General features: G+C 37.9%; 1 protein-coding gene across 5 annotated transcripts in view; it reads left to right on the top strand.

Annotated features, from left to right (window-relative positions):
• grip2b (glutamate receptor interacting protein 2b) overlaps positions 1–15,442 on the top strand; it is a 260,488-nt gene that overhangs the window by 157,781 nt on the left and 87,265 nt on the right. The window contains exon 1 of one of the 5 annotated variants that reach the window (XM_063473719.1): positions 9,371–9,450. The exons of the other annotated variants lie outside the window; for them this stretch is intronic. Coding sequence (XP_063329789.1) covers positions 9,405–9,450 — 46 coding nt within the window. The 5' untranslated portion in view covers positions 9,371–9,404. Of the gene's footprint in view, positions 1–9,370; positions 9,451–15,442 lie in introns of those variants that run through there. 5 annotated transcript variants of the gene reach the window in all.

Here is a 15,442-nt window from a genome sequence, read left to right on the forward strand (position 1 = left end):
TGGAAGTCGCCACACTCCTCCTCTTCTTTTCTCTTTTTTTTAAACTTTAAAAACGGGTTGTGTGTGAGACTTTAAATCAACAAAATATAAAATATACATTTTAAATTGTTATTGATCCCTTTACCCCTGGTCCTAAAGTGTATATTTATTTTCTTACTCTTCTTATATTTATTGTTTGTTTACTTGCACTGCTGTAACTGGAGCCTCGTCGTCTCGTCTCTCTATATACTGGACTGTAGCAGAGATAACAATAAAGTTTACTTTGACTTCAGCAGCGAGCAGACGCACCGAGGGCTCTCGCGCTCACTTTTCGCATATAGAATTTCGAAAAAACATCGGTGCAAATTATAAGTCTGTATCATAATGTCTGCTGTTTTCGTGTTTGTTGGTTTGTTTTTATTTTGTTTTATTTTGCAAGTTGGTTATTAGATGCTGCTCCAACCAGCCAGAGAATCCCCCGCCGCCCCGCCCTCTCCTCCCTGTGCCGCAAGCAGCAGGTGCACTTCGCAAACGGAGGGCGCCCTTACTCCCAGCAAATGGGCGATAGAAAACCGATCGGTGCCTATGCCATTCCCAGTATGCGCTGGCATGATGTCGGGGCAGCATGAGTACGAGCATTTTTTTTTTGCCGATGCCCGTGATGCCGCCCCCCACCACGATGCCGCCCCGGGCAACCGCCCGTGTCGCCCGTATCTAAAACCGCTACTGATGATATCTTTACCGAAAGTATACAAGAATGAGCAGTCTAATTAGTTAGAAATATACTGAAGTATAATATTATACACTGCTCAAAACAATTAAAGGATCACTTTGAAAACACAACTCTTGACCAGTGTAGGGACTAACGCGTTATTAGGTAACGCGTTACAGTAACTACGTTATTATTGTGGTAACGAGCACAGTAACTAGTTATTATGCCAAAATCAGGAACGCGTTAATCGTTACTGGGATTTAGATAGGCTCGTTATTCGTTACTTCGTGTGGTGGCTATCACGGAGTCGTCTCGTATTCAGAGAAAATATTACGCGTTTCGTATTGAGCTGAAAAGGAATGCAGTTTGTCCCGTAATTCAGCTACAACGAAAAAGACACAAAGCTGGAGTTATTCTGTGTCTTTGCTGCACAGCTGCCTCTTCTTCTCTCATTCTCTCCCCCTCCCTCTCCTGTTTCTACTTCAATCATGAACATTTTCTGTCGCAAGTCCTGTCTATCTTGTTTGTTTATCGCCCACTTTGCGCCAGAAAGAAGAAACCAGCGGAGGTCGCATTAAACAACAGCAGCACGTTTAAGCTTGATCAGCTGTTTTTAGAATTTGTTTAATATTAGTTTCTAGTATCAGCTGATGTTTGCTGGAGCCACAGCTGTAAAAGCTGCTGGTCATGATGTCGGTTTGGATATGTGGTGAGAGGGAAACATGAAGATGAAACCAGGAGATGTCCCTACTGAATCATCAGAGCTGAACAGGTGATGGAGAAACAGGTTTACCTTTTAGGTGACATGAATGAGTTGAAGGGAAGTTATGAACTGTTTCTGAGAGACAAATAATGCCAGGATCCTTTTTTTTACGTAGCTGACAGCTGGTAACTGTGCAGGGGCGGATCTAGCAAAGTTTTGCCAAGGGGGCCAGGTAGGGCATTAACAGGGAAAGGGGGGCACAAAGTACTTTTCTTTCTTATTCTCATTTAAAATATCTAGCTTTTAAAAAATAATTATCTGAATCTTACAACAAACGATTGATAGATTGATGCATATATACCATCAGAACAGTGTACATCACTGTCACAACAGCGTTTGTTGTCATTCAAAGGCTTTATGATTTTTCCTATAATGGCGGGCCGGTCTGTAGTCAAAATGCCCGGGCCGATTTTTTTGTCCCAGTCCAGCTCTGTATGCAGCTCATCTGCAGTCTGGTGTTACCTACATCTTCCTACTCGGAAGGCAGAATTTCCGAGTTCTGAGTAAAATCAAAAACACCGCGACTGCAGTGTTGGATGTAAAAGGCGCATGTGACGCTGTGACTTAGGCTAGAATCATGGTGGCGGTCAACGACGGTCCAGGCGTGGGATTTCTCTCGTGGAAATATGCACATTATTTTTTCCTTTCTGTTGGTAGGTGGCACAGTGCACTTGTGGCAAGTAAGCAAGCTAGAAGACTGGCAATCTTGCTGGGTATCCAGTTACGGAAGCAACACATTAACAGGAGAATTCTGAGTAAAACCAAAGTTACTTTCCCTAGTAACTAGTTACTTTGAAAGTAACGAGTAACTTGAAGTAACTGAGTTACTTTTGATAGAAGTAACTAGTAATGTAACTAAGTTACTGATTTAAAGTAACTTACCCAACACTGGTCTTGACATTGTGCTGAGAGACACGGCAAACATCCTTGCCTATTTTGATCTTTCATCCTGGAGGATCTGGACTACCTGTGCAATCTCTGAAGGGTCTAGGTATCACTTCAGGCTACCAGTAGTGACACTGACTCTAGCCAAATGCAAAACTAGTGAAAAAAATGAACACTAAAGCAGCTGAAACTGATCAACTAACCCCTCTGCTACTTAACTGACCAGATCAATATCCCAGAAATGTAACTGATTTGAAGCTATACTTTGAATAAAAAGTATGCCTTTTTTTTCTCTTTTTTTCTGAGCAGTGTGTAATAAGCTAAAGTTATTATTATTATTTGACCTATAGAATAAAAAACATTCCTCCAGCATGTTTCAGAAATGCCATTCCAGCCTATCAGGAGAAGCTGCCCAATTAGATTATGACTTTAGTCCCACTTGTCCTGTTAGATTACACCAGGGGTTCTTGATTGTCGAATAAAATTAAACTCCTGCCAGACTGAGTGGCTGTACAGGAAGTTGTCAGTAGCTGGGACCTGTCAGTATAAGTTAGTTCTATTTACCTTAACTCTTTGTGTGTGTGTGTGTGTGTGTGTGTGTGTGTGTGTGTGTGTGTGTGTGTGTGTGTGTGTGTGTGTGTGTGTGTGTGTGTGCGTGTGTGTGTGTGTGTGTGCGTGATAAACACTTTGCTCCTGTCAACTGCTATCTCCAATAGAAGCTGCCATTCGATTTAATCAACCCGACATACCAGGTGGGACAGAGTTAATCAATCTAGCTCAAGCTGGAGGAAAAGAAGCTGTTCTGTGGCTAGATTCAGTTTGAATTCATCATGCTATAAAAACCTCTAAGGTTGATGGGGAAAAATGACAGGGCATGAGAGGTGATATAAAACCATATGAAGAAATACTGGATTACATTGTGCAGAAGAAAGTCCAGAGGATGTTCAAATAGGTTAACTTTGCACCTTTGCAAGTGTAAAAGAAAAGAAAATACTGCCTCCACATCAGCTGCTCACTTATTCTGAATCATGTTATGACTCATGGTCCTGTGTGATTCAGTGGGTACAAAAACAGTAACAGTTCAGTTAACAGTAAGAGTTCAGCACTTGTTCACCATCAAAGGTAAAGACAGCCAACACGAAGTTCACTGACACTATAAAGACCAAAGCCTTTATGCAATCCTGTAAAGGTTAAGAATCCATTAGGTGAAGAGGATAAATCCAAGTGTCACTACAGTCAAACTGCAGAATTTGTAAATCTAAGAGCAGTGGTTTATGCAGACTAAAGGTTAATAACTTATATGCCATTGGTTTACAGCTGTAACTTTATCTGATTCAGTTCCTGCTCACATAAGAAAGACATGCATAACTTTCATCCTCAGCAAGAATTATATATTATATCAAAGCCTGAGTGACCCCAAAAAGCAGAAACGGAAGACTTTATAGACTGGCTGACGCAAGCTACTGTAGAACATACAACAGCTAAAAAGCCACACATCTCACATCTTTTGTCCTTTTGCATCGATTTTTAATGCATATTTTCTGTAACATCAAATGCATGTAATGTAAAAAGTGAACTATAGGAAACAATTGTAGGCCAACTCTCACAGCAGCCTGTGCTTCTATGCAAATGTTTGCATTTACTTAAGGCTTATTCACTTTGTCTTGGTGTGAAAAACCTTGAGGAAAGACAAAAGTGTTCGACTGAATGAAATAAACATGAGGAGCACTTGTTTTATATATCATCTTGGATCTAATGTTTTAGCCATATCAAACTGACTTAGAGCCTTGTGTCAGAAAATTGGGTCAGTGGTATGATAGCCTAAAAAAATATCCTTGTGTGGCAGAAGATGTTGCCACGACACAAATGGAAACTTTGCGAGATTGTTAAAAGTTTAAAAACTGTCTTTAATCAGTGACTGTTTTAATGGGAATGACTCGACGGTCAAAAAATAAATAAAATAATAATAATGCTATCATATTGTAGAATTATTTATTTATAATCATATCTGCTATATTTTTTTCTTATTCACAATGTGTGATGTGTGTTGATGATTACCATGATGATAGACTATATTGGAAATGATAATATTCTGGGCATGGCTGATGCTGCATCTTGACAGTTTAGCTGGCCTCTTAGTCTGCTCCAGTCTAAAGGCTGATTATAATTGGGAAAGACAGAAGGTGTGTGCATGTGTTTGTGTTTCAACCATCCAAAGATGTGGGAAATTAATCCAAAAGAGTAAATGAGCCATGTTACTGAAACTAAGGTATAGTCTAAAATGTAAAACAGGACGTTTGATCTGTATGGGTTTGTATCTAATTACACATTTTGATATAGTTGTTACAGAAACACGCTAACCCACGCTACCTCATGCTTCCTGTCTTCCTTTTCCATACGTCTAAGGGGAGCTGATAAAGTTATGTCACCTTGAGTTTATTCTACTAAAATATGTTTGAATGCTAAAAATAATACACAGCAAAATCTTAAAATTTTCAAGCTTTGAGTTGCATTGTGGGTGCTGTAGACTAAATGTTTTGACAAGGATGAATGAGCAGATTGACATGCATATATTTGGCCAGCATTATTGATTTTGATTTTGTGCTATACTACTTCACAAATACAGTCAGTCCTGTGAACTAGCTACCTTCATGTAACCCACTCCATCCTACATGTGTAATATGCATTTCTCCTTGTATCAAACGCGCCCTAACAATTTGATGGTCTATTTATGCTGCAAAATTTCCCATCTCTCCCTCTGGCATGTCAGTGTCACTGCTGTTGCATCGCTTCCTGTTGTTTCCATTCCTCCACCATTTCCACCACTCCATCTCTAGGCTCCAGGGAGGAATCTTTACCCATTATTCCCCAACTTCTATATGTAACATATATGTGTGGAAGGATAAGCTCAGAAACTAGATGTCATGTTCTAAATATATTCTGTTGTAATCAATCATTTCAAATGTGAGTTATCTGACTGAACAGTGATGTCTGAATGCAAAAAGAGAGCCCAGGAGGGGAGTGAAAAAATAAAATATGGCAGTTTTAGAGAAGCGCCCTGGTTTTAGCACAAGTTCATGTGGTCTGCACAACCTTTATGGGGAACACAAGTTAAAACAGCTTAACAAAACTGAAAACCCCCAGATAGAAATAATAGGTATGTGTGAGTGAACTTTATTGCTGTCTATGTTAGTCAGAAAGTGAAGTACGCAATAGGCACTATTAAAGAAATGGTGAAAAAGTTCTATGTTGAATGTTGGCAAATTGTATTTTTTTGTGCTGTAAACAAGGCAAGACAATGCTGGGAGAACATTTTACTTCACAAGTAAATATATTTAGTTTATCCCTCAGTACTGGAGACAGCTGTATATTAGCACCCTCAAACGTTAAAACTGATACATTAAAACACGACCAAAGCCTAATGATCAGTTTAGCTTATGTCCAGATAAAAGTAAAAATCCGTTTCCTACATAACCAACTGATTGCATACATATTTCTGTGAATATAACTTTACTGTATAGCTTTCTTGGTTGGTATTAGTCAGATGCAGTGTGTCTCTGTAGGCTGCATGTATAAAACATATTCCTTCAGAAGATAAATTATATTAATATTAATCCAAAAGACTTAATGTAACTTGATCCAGACCACATTATGTGTTAAGCATAAATTCCTATTGTGAGCTAACCAGGTAAAAAGAGAGCCACCTTTTGACACTTGAAACTGGCTTTATGTTCACCATACCTCTTTAAGCCATTAAAGACACTCACTTGGTAGTACATGCCTTATAAAGTGAGTTAAGATCACAGTTCTTCTGGTCAAATTTTGGGTTAAACCATTGCTAAAATATGCCGGGTTTCTGTAAAAACTGACAGTTTTTAGTATGAAGTTTTAGGTCATGCACTGTGCTTGTGGATGAGAGATATAAAAAAAAGTACAGCAAGTGCAAGCACCAGGAGACTTTTACATCTTTTCTTTGTCTCTCGAAGGACCTCTCATGTCAGATGATTCACTGTTAACCAAGGAAAAGATGAAAAGACTTTCCCCCTCAGACAGCAAAACCTTTTCTGACTCCTTTCCTGGGTACAGTGTCACTGCAAGTTAAAAAAAAAAACTGAAATGGAAAAAAAAACAAGAGCTATCTATACACTGATGACTAAATGAAATTATTGCATCATACAGGATGAATAAGTGATGATTTTTAAAATTCTCCCATTTAGTCAATCTGCCAAAAATATGCTCAGACTGCAGGGGATGGACACAGCAACATTAATGTCTGTTGTTATGCCGGCAGTCTAATGTAACCTAATGCAACATCACTGCAACTATGTGAAGCATATAATGGTTTTGGTAAAACTTACTGTATTGTTAAGATTCCTTATTCATGTGTTTGGTAGCAGTTTAAATGTTATTTCAATCAACTACTGACCGGGGTCTCTTCTAAGAACCTTGTTGCTTACCAGCCTCCACGCTCTCACTTCTGTTTGTGCCATTTTGATATTATGGCACTTTCTGTATCTGCTCTTCATTATTTCTGTTTTCACTTCTCACACCTGTATGATATAACAGTAGGCTGCATTAGTTGTTCTAGTATTTGGAACCAGAACCAGTGGCAGTGGCAGTATAACAACATCTGTGCTTCTCTCACCTCATTGTTGTAGAAATACTGTTTAACATTTTGCAGAGGATATGAAGCTTTTTACCATTTTGCAGCCAAGGATCTATATTCCTTTAACGCATCTTATTTTTTATAGACGGTCACTCATGCAATTCTGTATATCTCATCAAAACAATCTGACGAATCCTCTTGACATATGAAAAGATGAAAGGATTCCTTCCTAAGACGGAAACTTGTAAAACTTTTCTTTGTGACAGTTTTTGGACAAGTGTGACTGTGCCTCCATCTATGAGAGTCAGAAGCCTGTCGACTATAGTTTTATTTATGCGCTTTCATTTGACTTGCTTAATATTTGCTTGTTAAATCAATGTCCTGTTTGGCAGCATTGTGGTGGAACAGTAGATTTTTGTTATTTACCTGCTTGGAGGATTTTCCTTTTTTCTAGAGTTCGGCTTAACTGCATTTAATAAATGTGCGTTATTGTGAGCTCAATGACAGAATTGTACACAGAAACTACAACAGAGCTATACAGTACTTACTGATTGTCCAGGTTCACCGCTTTAAGATCTTGTGGACTCAAGACTTAAAAAGTCTTGAGTCCACAAGTCCACAAAAATTTAAAAAGAGACACAGTGGGTCTAGTGTGTGTGAGGACTTATTGTCTTATTACCTTCTGCTAAATGTATAGTATGTCTTGGAATATAAAGGTTTCAGCCCTTTGTGACACCAAAGTGAAAAAAAAGCTGATGTCACATTCTGACTGTAGACAAACAGTACCAAGTTTTAAGCGTATGTCTAATCTATTCAGCTGACTTTGTTTCTTTGTTCTCAAATCCCAGACTTTTCCAAGCTGCTAACATTTTTTGGTGGCACAGTGTCTCATTTCGCATATTAATATACTTCTCTGTGGTTTGCTCGCAGAAACAGCATATTGGTGTAAACTAGATGCACAAACTGTTTGTCAGCCCATGTTTTAACTGTCACTTTGTGTGTCAAAGCTAGATCAACTTGTGCCTCACAGAAAGACTGGCTCAGAGATTGAACGCAGCTGTGCGAGTTGTTGCAGGTTCTGTTGTCTGCTCTGCAGGTGTGAGTCTAAAACCATAAAATATACATGTATGTTATTTTTTTCTGTTTATACATAAGGGGATACAGTGCACATTAGATGAATACCACCCAAACCGCAATCTCCTTCTTGCAAGTTATCTTGAAAACTCCACTGCTGTGTGAAATATAAGTATTTGGGGCAATACACTATATGTTTTAAAACATATGGACACAGAGGGTAAGATAAATTGCTGACTCTCACATTCAGGATAGTGAGGAAGTGTTCAAATGTTTGCAGGTCTCTAAACCTGTTACACCCTCAAGATTATGTAAACGAGGTGTTGCAGCTTCTATACACGGGATATAAAGGTGGATAAAATATCTTCACAATGAAGCTACAAGTTTACACTCAAGCATTTATTTTTTCATTCACTGAATATTGTTCTAATTCAGATTTGTAACTCGATTTCGAAAATATATTCATCCCCATCTAAACAACCTGTTAATTTGCACTTTCAGGTGTGATTTCGACAGCAAGTGTACACAAAACTTGGCTGCGGTCCTGCTGTACTGTTTCCACGCAGGATGTTGTTCTGCTCTAAGTGAAAAGCTGAACAGGATGATATAGAAGGACACATAGGGCAGATTTGTGTATGGAGGGACAGAGTGTTCCTCGGTTTCATTTCACTTCAGGCGACACTGGCCAACTTGTGATCACCGACGACAGGGGAGCCGAGAAATAAGTCATGATGTGGTGGGTTCCAGTGGCAGAAGCTTTCATCTTTTGGCCACACTTTTCATGGCACCTCTCTCTTACACACACACACACACAGAGAGAGAGAGAGAGAGAGAGAGAGAGAGAGAAACTCGCTATACATGCAAGTCCACTAGACACACACTTTGGGTGGAAAAAATAAGAAGAAGAAGAAGAAAAAAAACTAGGACATCAAAAGTCCCGAAGGCTTTGAGCTACGATTTTTTTGCATAATCAGGAAAGAAACTGAAAGAGGGAGAGAAGAAGATAGAGAGAATGCTGTAATTAAATTAGTGCATAAAGAAAACGAGGAGGAGAACATGGGAAAACACGGATGAGCACTGTCAGAACAGAACCAGGGTAGAAGCACCAGAGTGAGAACACTCCTGATTAAAGTCGATTATTGATAGGGCTTCTTAATTTCCCCCCTCTCTTCTGCGGAGTATTTAAAAACACGCGCACTGCCTACAGTTCAGCTGGTGTCAACAGGGAGGGGGGTCCCTTTGAGATAGAGGGGGAGGATAAGAAAAAGAGAGCGAGCAGGAGGGAGTGCATGCAGACTGGAGTTCTGCCTCCCTCTTCCTCTTCCTCCTCCGCTCTTCCATGAGGAGAGAATTACCCATCCAGTCTGGAACCGGTGTGGGGAAAAATGCTTTTTCTTCAGGCTATATTGAAGAGAAGGCTGCTGCAAAAAGGTAAAAAAAAAAAGAAATGTATATTTATTTCATTTCTCTTCATTGCTTGACTTTTTGTTCACTCTTCTGCGCATTCTGCAAACTTGAAGAACCCAGACCGCCCGGGGCTACTTTGTCGTCGCACGTCCGTTGCCATCGATCACATTTTGATTGCTCTGACTTGTAGGCTGCTTGATGCAAGTAACACAATATTCCCCTACTGGGCACATATTTCTCACTTTATATGGGCGTTAGTGGCTCCTTTATCGGCTATCATAGACAGGAAACATATAGAATTCAGTCATTATTAATATTTTTAAATCCGAGAGAGCGATCTTTTAGCCTTGTGGGTTACTGGCTAAGTCATCACATCTAAAAACAACCCTCCACCTCCCACAAACATGAGCAAATAAGTGACCCGACTTTAATTGTTGAGCATACCGATAAATTTACAGTTTGGTATCTCGATCTTCGTGATAGTAAATGGTTCACTGTGTATTTTTTGTATTTGTATCGATAATAGAAAGATATAAACAAAATTAATTTAAAGTTAGTTATTTATTCATCGTGTCACTTCTCGCTAACAGATGGAGCATTATGATAGCTATAGTTATCAATTTTGAGATATGATGATATGATAATATACTTATTATAGCCTTTTTTATTTATTTATTTTGCTCTCATCGATGTAATGCAGTATTTCTAAGATTCTGTAAGTCGGTGTTGAGTTTCAAGGCACTTTAACTTGATGGGTTTGAAGCTTGGATAATATTTCTTTGATCTTCATTGGTCACCTCATGCAGCGTGGCACTGAAAGTTCGTTTTAAAGTGGCCTCCTGGGATGTTTTCTCGTGCTGCTTTTTTCAGTTTTTGCACCGATGCAGCAATATTATTACGTCTTTCAGGGATTTCTATCGTTGGTTCAGTCGTGTGCATGTGACGCTCCTCCAGTCGTTTCTGTCTGTGTTGGTAGGAGAGGGATATGCAGTTTTTTTTCCCCCTTCTTTTTTCTCCCTCTACTGCTGATTTATTTATGAATTTGGAAATCTAATGCTTTGAAGTGAAGTCTGAAGACGCAGTGGAAAGGGAAGCAAATGGGGACAAAACGCCGCCTATTGGTCTGTCAGGGCGAACTGCACCTCACCCTGGGGTTATTATGACGATAATAACAATCTGAATACCCAGCGGAAGTGAAAGACGAAGTTGCTTTACTGCACCGCAGTTTTAAATATAAATTGTCATATTCCCTATTTTTTAATCTAAACTAAAACAGAGTTTAGCCTGTGACACTTATAGCAAACAAATCTGATATTTTACTGCAGCGGTTTCCTCAGTCAGCAGTCTAAACTGCCTTCCACACTCACAATATCTACAGTTTAAAGAGTACAATAAATGAAATACTCCAGATTTAACAGATTAGGGCTGCACATATTAATATTGTGTAGATACACTATGACTAAATTAGATAGATGCTCTCCAACAGTTTGGAAAAAATCAGTAATAAAGATCAGTGACGCATGCCATTGTTCAAAGCTAGGCAGGCATGTAAAATTAAATTCTGTCTGCTAAACCTTACATAAGATATGTGCCCCATGCAAGATTTAAACTGGACAACTGCTGAAAGTTTAAATTGGATATTACTTTAACTGGAATTTCTAGAGTAACATAATGGGCCAATAATCAGTATTTGAAAAAAGGATATCATAAAGTTTAAATTGTTCAGTTGCATCATTAGTTGGTAAACAACTCCTCCTGTTTTAGAGTCTCCCCCATTAAAGATTTTATTCAGCTACATTCTAATGAAACAGCGTTTCATTACCAGCACTGCCAAAGGCTTTTTCATTGTTTAAAAACTGACATAATATTCTTTTTTTCACAATAGTACAGCAAGAATATGAGCAAAGTACCACTGCATGTTTTTGTTCCTAATTGGCTATAATTTGTTTGTTTGTTTTTATTTATTTACTTATTTTTTTTAACGGAAGAAAACATTAAAAAAATCTTGTTGAAAAAGTATGCTTTGTAACATATGCTCTAAGGACTCAAGCATCTGCTGTTTACAGGACACTTTAATTTACATATGTTCTTTAATAAAACACCAATAAGTATAATACAACAGTTTAAACATATAAAACCATTAACGTTTATATTTTTTTTCCTGTTTGTAGCTCAGAGATCTGAATTAAAATCAGATCATTATTATTATAGATGTGTTTGGCACAACAGTGCATTCAGAGCTGTCCTGTCTGGCAGGATTTTAAAAAAATCAGATTATTGTCTTCTCTGTGTTGTCGTGGGTTAGCTAGATTCATCTCTGCCAAAACAAGGAACTCTTGCACTTTCTATATTGCTCCAAGTAAAAACTGTTCCTTTGTTCACTCTCAAAAAACCAAGACCCTCTAGTTGTTGATGCAAAATATGGTGTTTGTCCACAATATAGCTCAGCGTTGTAGTGCTGCAGGGGCTACAGGTTGTCTGTTATTTTTTTTTTCTTTCCTCCAGAATGTCTCACTGCTGACTCGTAATTCCAGTACCTTCAGGTTTGCCTGTGAAGTCACATCACACCCATTACACAATGATCTTTGGGGACTAACTAACTAAGGACAACTGTAGCTTTGAAAACTGATTATCATTTCTTCAGATAGCTCATGGTTATTTTGCTGATAAGTTGCCTGTTGCCTGGGAACTTCTAGCGTGCCTGACATTTCTCCAAGTTTGCACAGGATATCTGCAAGTTCCAAAGGGAAATATATCACACTTCTAAAGACCTTTTGCTCTTTATATATGAGAGAAATGGGAAACAGTGTTTAAAGAAATCTTAAATTTTTAAATAATGAAACAAAAAATGTTCAAGAATATGTCCACTTCATTTTTTGAATCTATAAAAGTGCCATATTCTCCAATAATTCCCTACTACTCTCAAGTAGTCCGTTTTGCAAATAAAGAATAATAATTTTTTATATCTTTAGTCAAAACAATTACAGGAATTATACTTTTTCTTTTATAATATGTAGAAAGAACAGAAATAAAATGAGTATATTAGGCCATTTCTTGTTTTTGCCTTTTTGTCCCTGTAGTGTCATCACAGTGGAGCATCTGTTTCAATCTTTTTGATTTATGATCTGGAAATTTAAATGAGGTTTTATATAGTCTTTTTCTTATATTTGCCCAGCCTGACTTAAGCCTCCACATTTATCAGGCCTGTGCAAAAGCCCAGTCATGTAAAATTTGGTCATGTGAACTGTTTTAGTTAAAAGTTTTATTGGTTTTATTGTTTTTTCACAGGAAAAAACTCTTTTTATTATTTTAACGTCATTTTGCTGTGACAGTCTGTTTCATTAAAAAGAAAGGTAACTACAGATAATACAAAGTTAAACTTCATCATATAGTGAAATATATTGAGATATACTGATCTCAACTCAAACGATCAGCTTTTGGAGATTTTTAATCTATTTCAAGCAGATTAAAAAGCAGCAAACTGCTTGAAATAGACCAAATGACCAAATCTTTTCAAGAACACTGTTGGACATGTCCTGGTGGTTTGTGGTGGCTGATACTTTTTTTTCCTTTAATACGTCAATACACATGACAATGACATTATATATATATATATATATATATATATATATATGTGTGTGTGTGTGTGTGTATATATATATATATATATATATATATATATATATATATATATATATATATATATACATAGCTGCAATTATTTTTTTAAGTTAAAGTCATTGAAGGGTTTTTTGTTTGTACATGAGGTGTATACGATATGAAGTTTTTCATCCCTTAGTGATAAACATTGTTTCATTGCTCTGATATAATATGAGTAATACAATATGTTGTGCCAAGTCCAAGAATGCATTAAGGCAATGAAATGACAATAGAAATATGATGATTAGACATGGTTAGGATGTGAACTTTAATTACAGTTACAAAAATTGTCTGATTGATGACCGTACTGAGTTGCTAGCTTGCTGAATCTAAATGAAAGTTGATGAAAGTTGATAGATGAGTCATGTGTCTCCAAATTATGCTGCACTTTTTGCATCCTTTTAAAAATCCTTGTGACTGCTCTGAATGTTCTCTGTCACTTCCATCATATTGTTCAGTGACTGGTCTGGGAAGTATCTTCTCACCATTTGCATCTCTTTTAAAATAATTGCACCCCCTGTGCTCTAACATATTACCTCATTCTGTCTCTGACTGCTAATGCTATCATCATTTATTTTGTTAGCAGTTATGCTACTATATATTTCATCCTGCTGACTTGGACGTGTTGACATTTACCATATAGACTGACTGCAGTCAAAAAAATTTAGGGTAAAGTTTGGGATTTAGTTTGATTGGATAAAGTTGGATAAAGTTGGGTATACCAACCTGATTTGAGAGACACAGAAACACAGATGCTGGTTTTTCCTTTTTCAAAGAATACAGAAGTTCAAATTCTCAAGGCTGTATATTATATTTACATGACTAAATTATAACTTCCCAAAAGATGTTCTAAACCTTGAAAGCCTAAATCTGTTTCTCGATCTCTCACCTTGTATTCTAATTCTTTCCACATCTAATTTCTCATTAGCATGTTTTCTCTCCTTTCTCCTGCCTCGCCCCTCCTTCCTGTCTATCCCCTTTCCTTTCCCCCTCTCTCCCTCCGTTGCGCCTCTCAGCAATGCAGATGTGCTTTCTTTGATTTTGTCACCGGAGATTAATTAGCACTTTATTAGGAGTCCTATTTATACCTCCAGCAGGGAGAGAAAAGCATGAGAGAGCGAGAGATGAGGAGAAGAAGAGAGAAGGAGAAATGGGAGTGAAGCAACAGAGGCAGAGATGAGTCGGGAAAAGACGAATTTGGTGAGATAGCAGAAAAGATGGAAATGGAGAAAAAAGCTGGCAGTAAGTGAAACAGAGAAGGAGCGAAGAGAAAAGATGAGAAAACATGCAGCAAAAAATGGAGACGGTGAGAAAAAGGCAAGTACAGAAATGGAAACAGTCGAAGACGCCACAAAAAGAGACTGTGTAACAATAAAAAGAGAAATGAGACATAAAACACCCCAGAAAGGTACAAGGAAGACACAATAAAAGACAGCAAGAACGAGTCCTTCGAACTAAATAGGTCATTAGTCACACATAGGGCTCAGGATGTAAACCCCACCTCCGCTGTCTCACTGAAATGAGTCACTTCTTACAGTAGAAAAATGTTGCCACAAATATAATCCAGACAGTATGGCTTCCTACAAAACGAGTTGTGTGGCCACAACCTGTGGTTGGTAGATTTATGTGGGTATTAGAACAAGCAATCAATTTTCTGTTGAGTCTAGGACAGAGGAAAAAGGGTATAAGGTGAGAAAAGAGAGTGAGATTAAGGAATGATTGTAGAAGAACGTGGGAGACACAGAAGGGAATGAAATGGAAATGAGACGGGAAAGTGACAAGTGATAATTCATCATGTAAGTAAAGCATCCAAAGAGCAAAGTGAGAAAGGGACAGACATAGATGTGGGAGACAGGGAGATGGGTGGAAAAAAAGGTTATGATGTCGAGGAAGAAGGGCGTTGGTGCAGTGAGAAAAGATTAAGAGAATGGTACAGAGACCGTGGAGAGATGCAGAACAAGGTGATAAGTAGAGAATGAAAGGGAGCAATGAGTGATGTTTAGTGCAAAATGATATTCCACTATAGCAAGCACAGAAAAAATATATAAAAGATGTATTTGTGAGACTGCAAAATGAGCACATTCTTGTCACAATTAGGCTTCTCTGACACTCAAACCTATCTCTGCAGCAAATGCTTATAAACTAAAAGGAATTAAGTAAAACTGACAAACAAGTGAAACTTTGAATAGGCTTTTGTTAATAAATACAATTTAGGAACATGTGTCCAAATTGTATACTATCCAAGCAGCAGATAACCTCTGATTTTCATATTACTTTTTTACTAATTTTTCCAAAACGAGCTGAAAGTCTTTCACATATGCAGACTTGACAGTGTCATACAGGCTTAGGGTTACAT

This window comes from Pelmatolapia mariae, linkage group LG5, assembly GCF_036321145.2.
Source record: "Pelmatolapia mariae isolate MD_Pm_ZW linkage group LG5, Pm_UMD_F_2, whole genome shotgun sequence".
Lineage (NCBI taxonomy): Eukaryota > Metazoa > Chordata > Actinopteri > Cichliformes > Cichlidae > Pelmatolapia > Pelmatolapia mariae.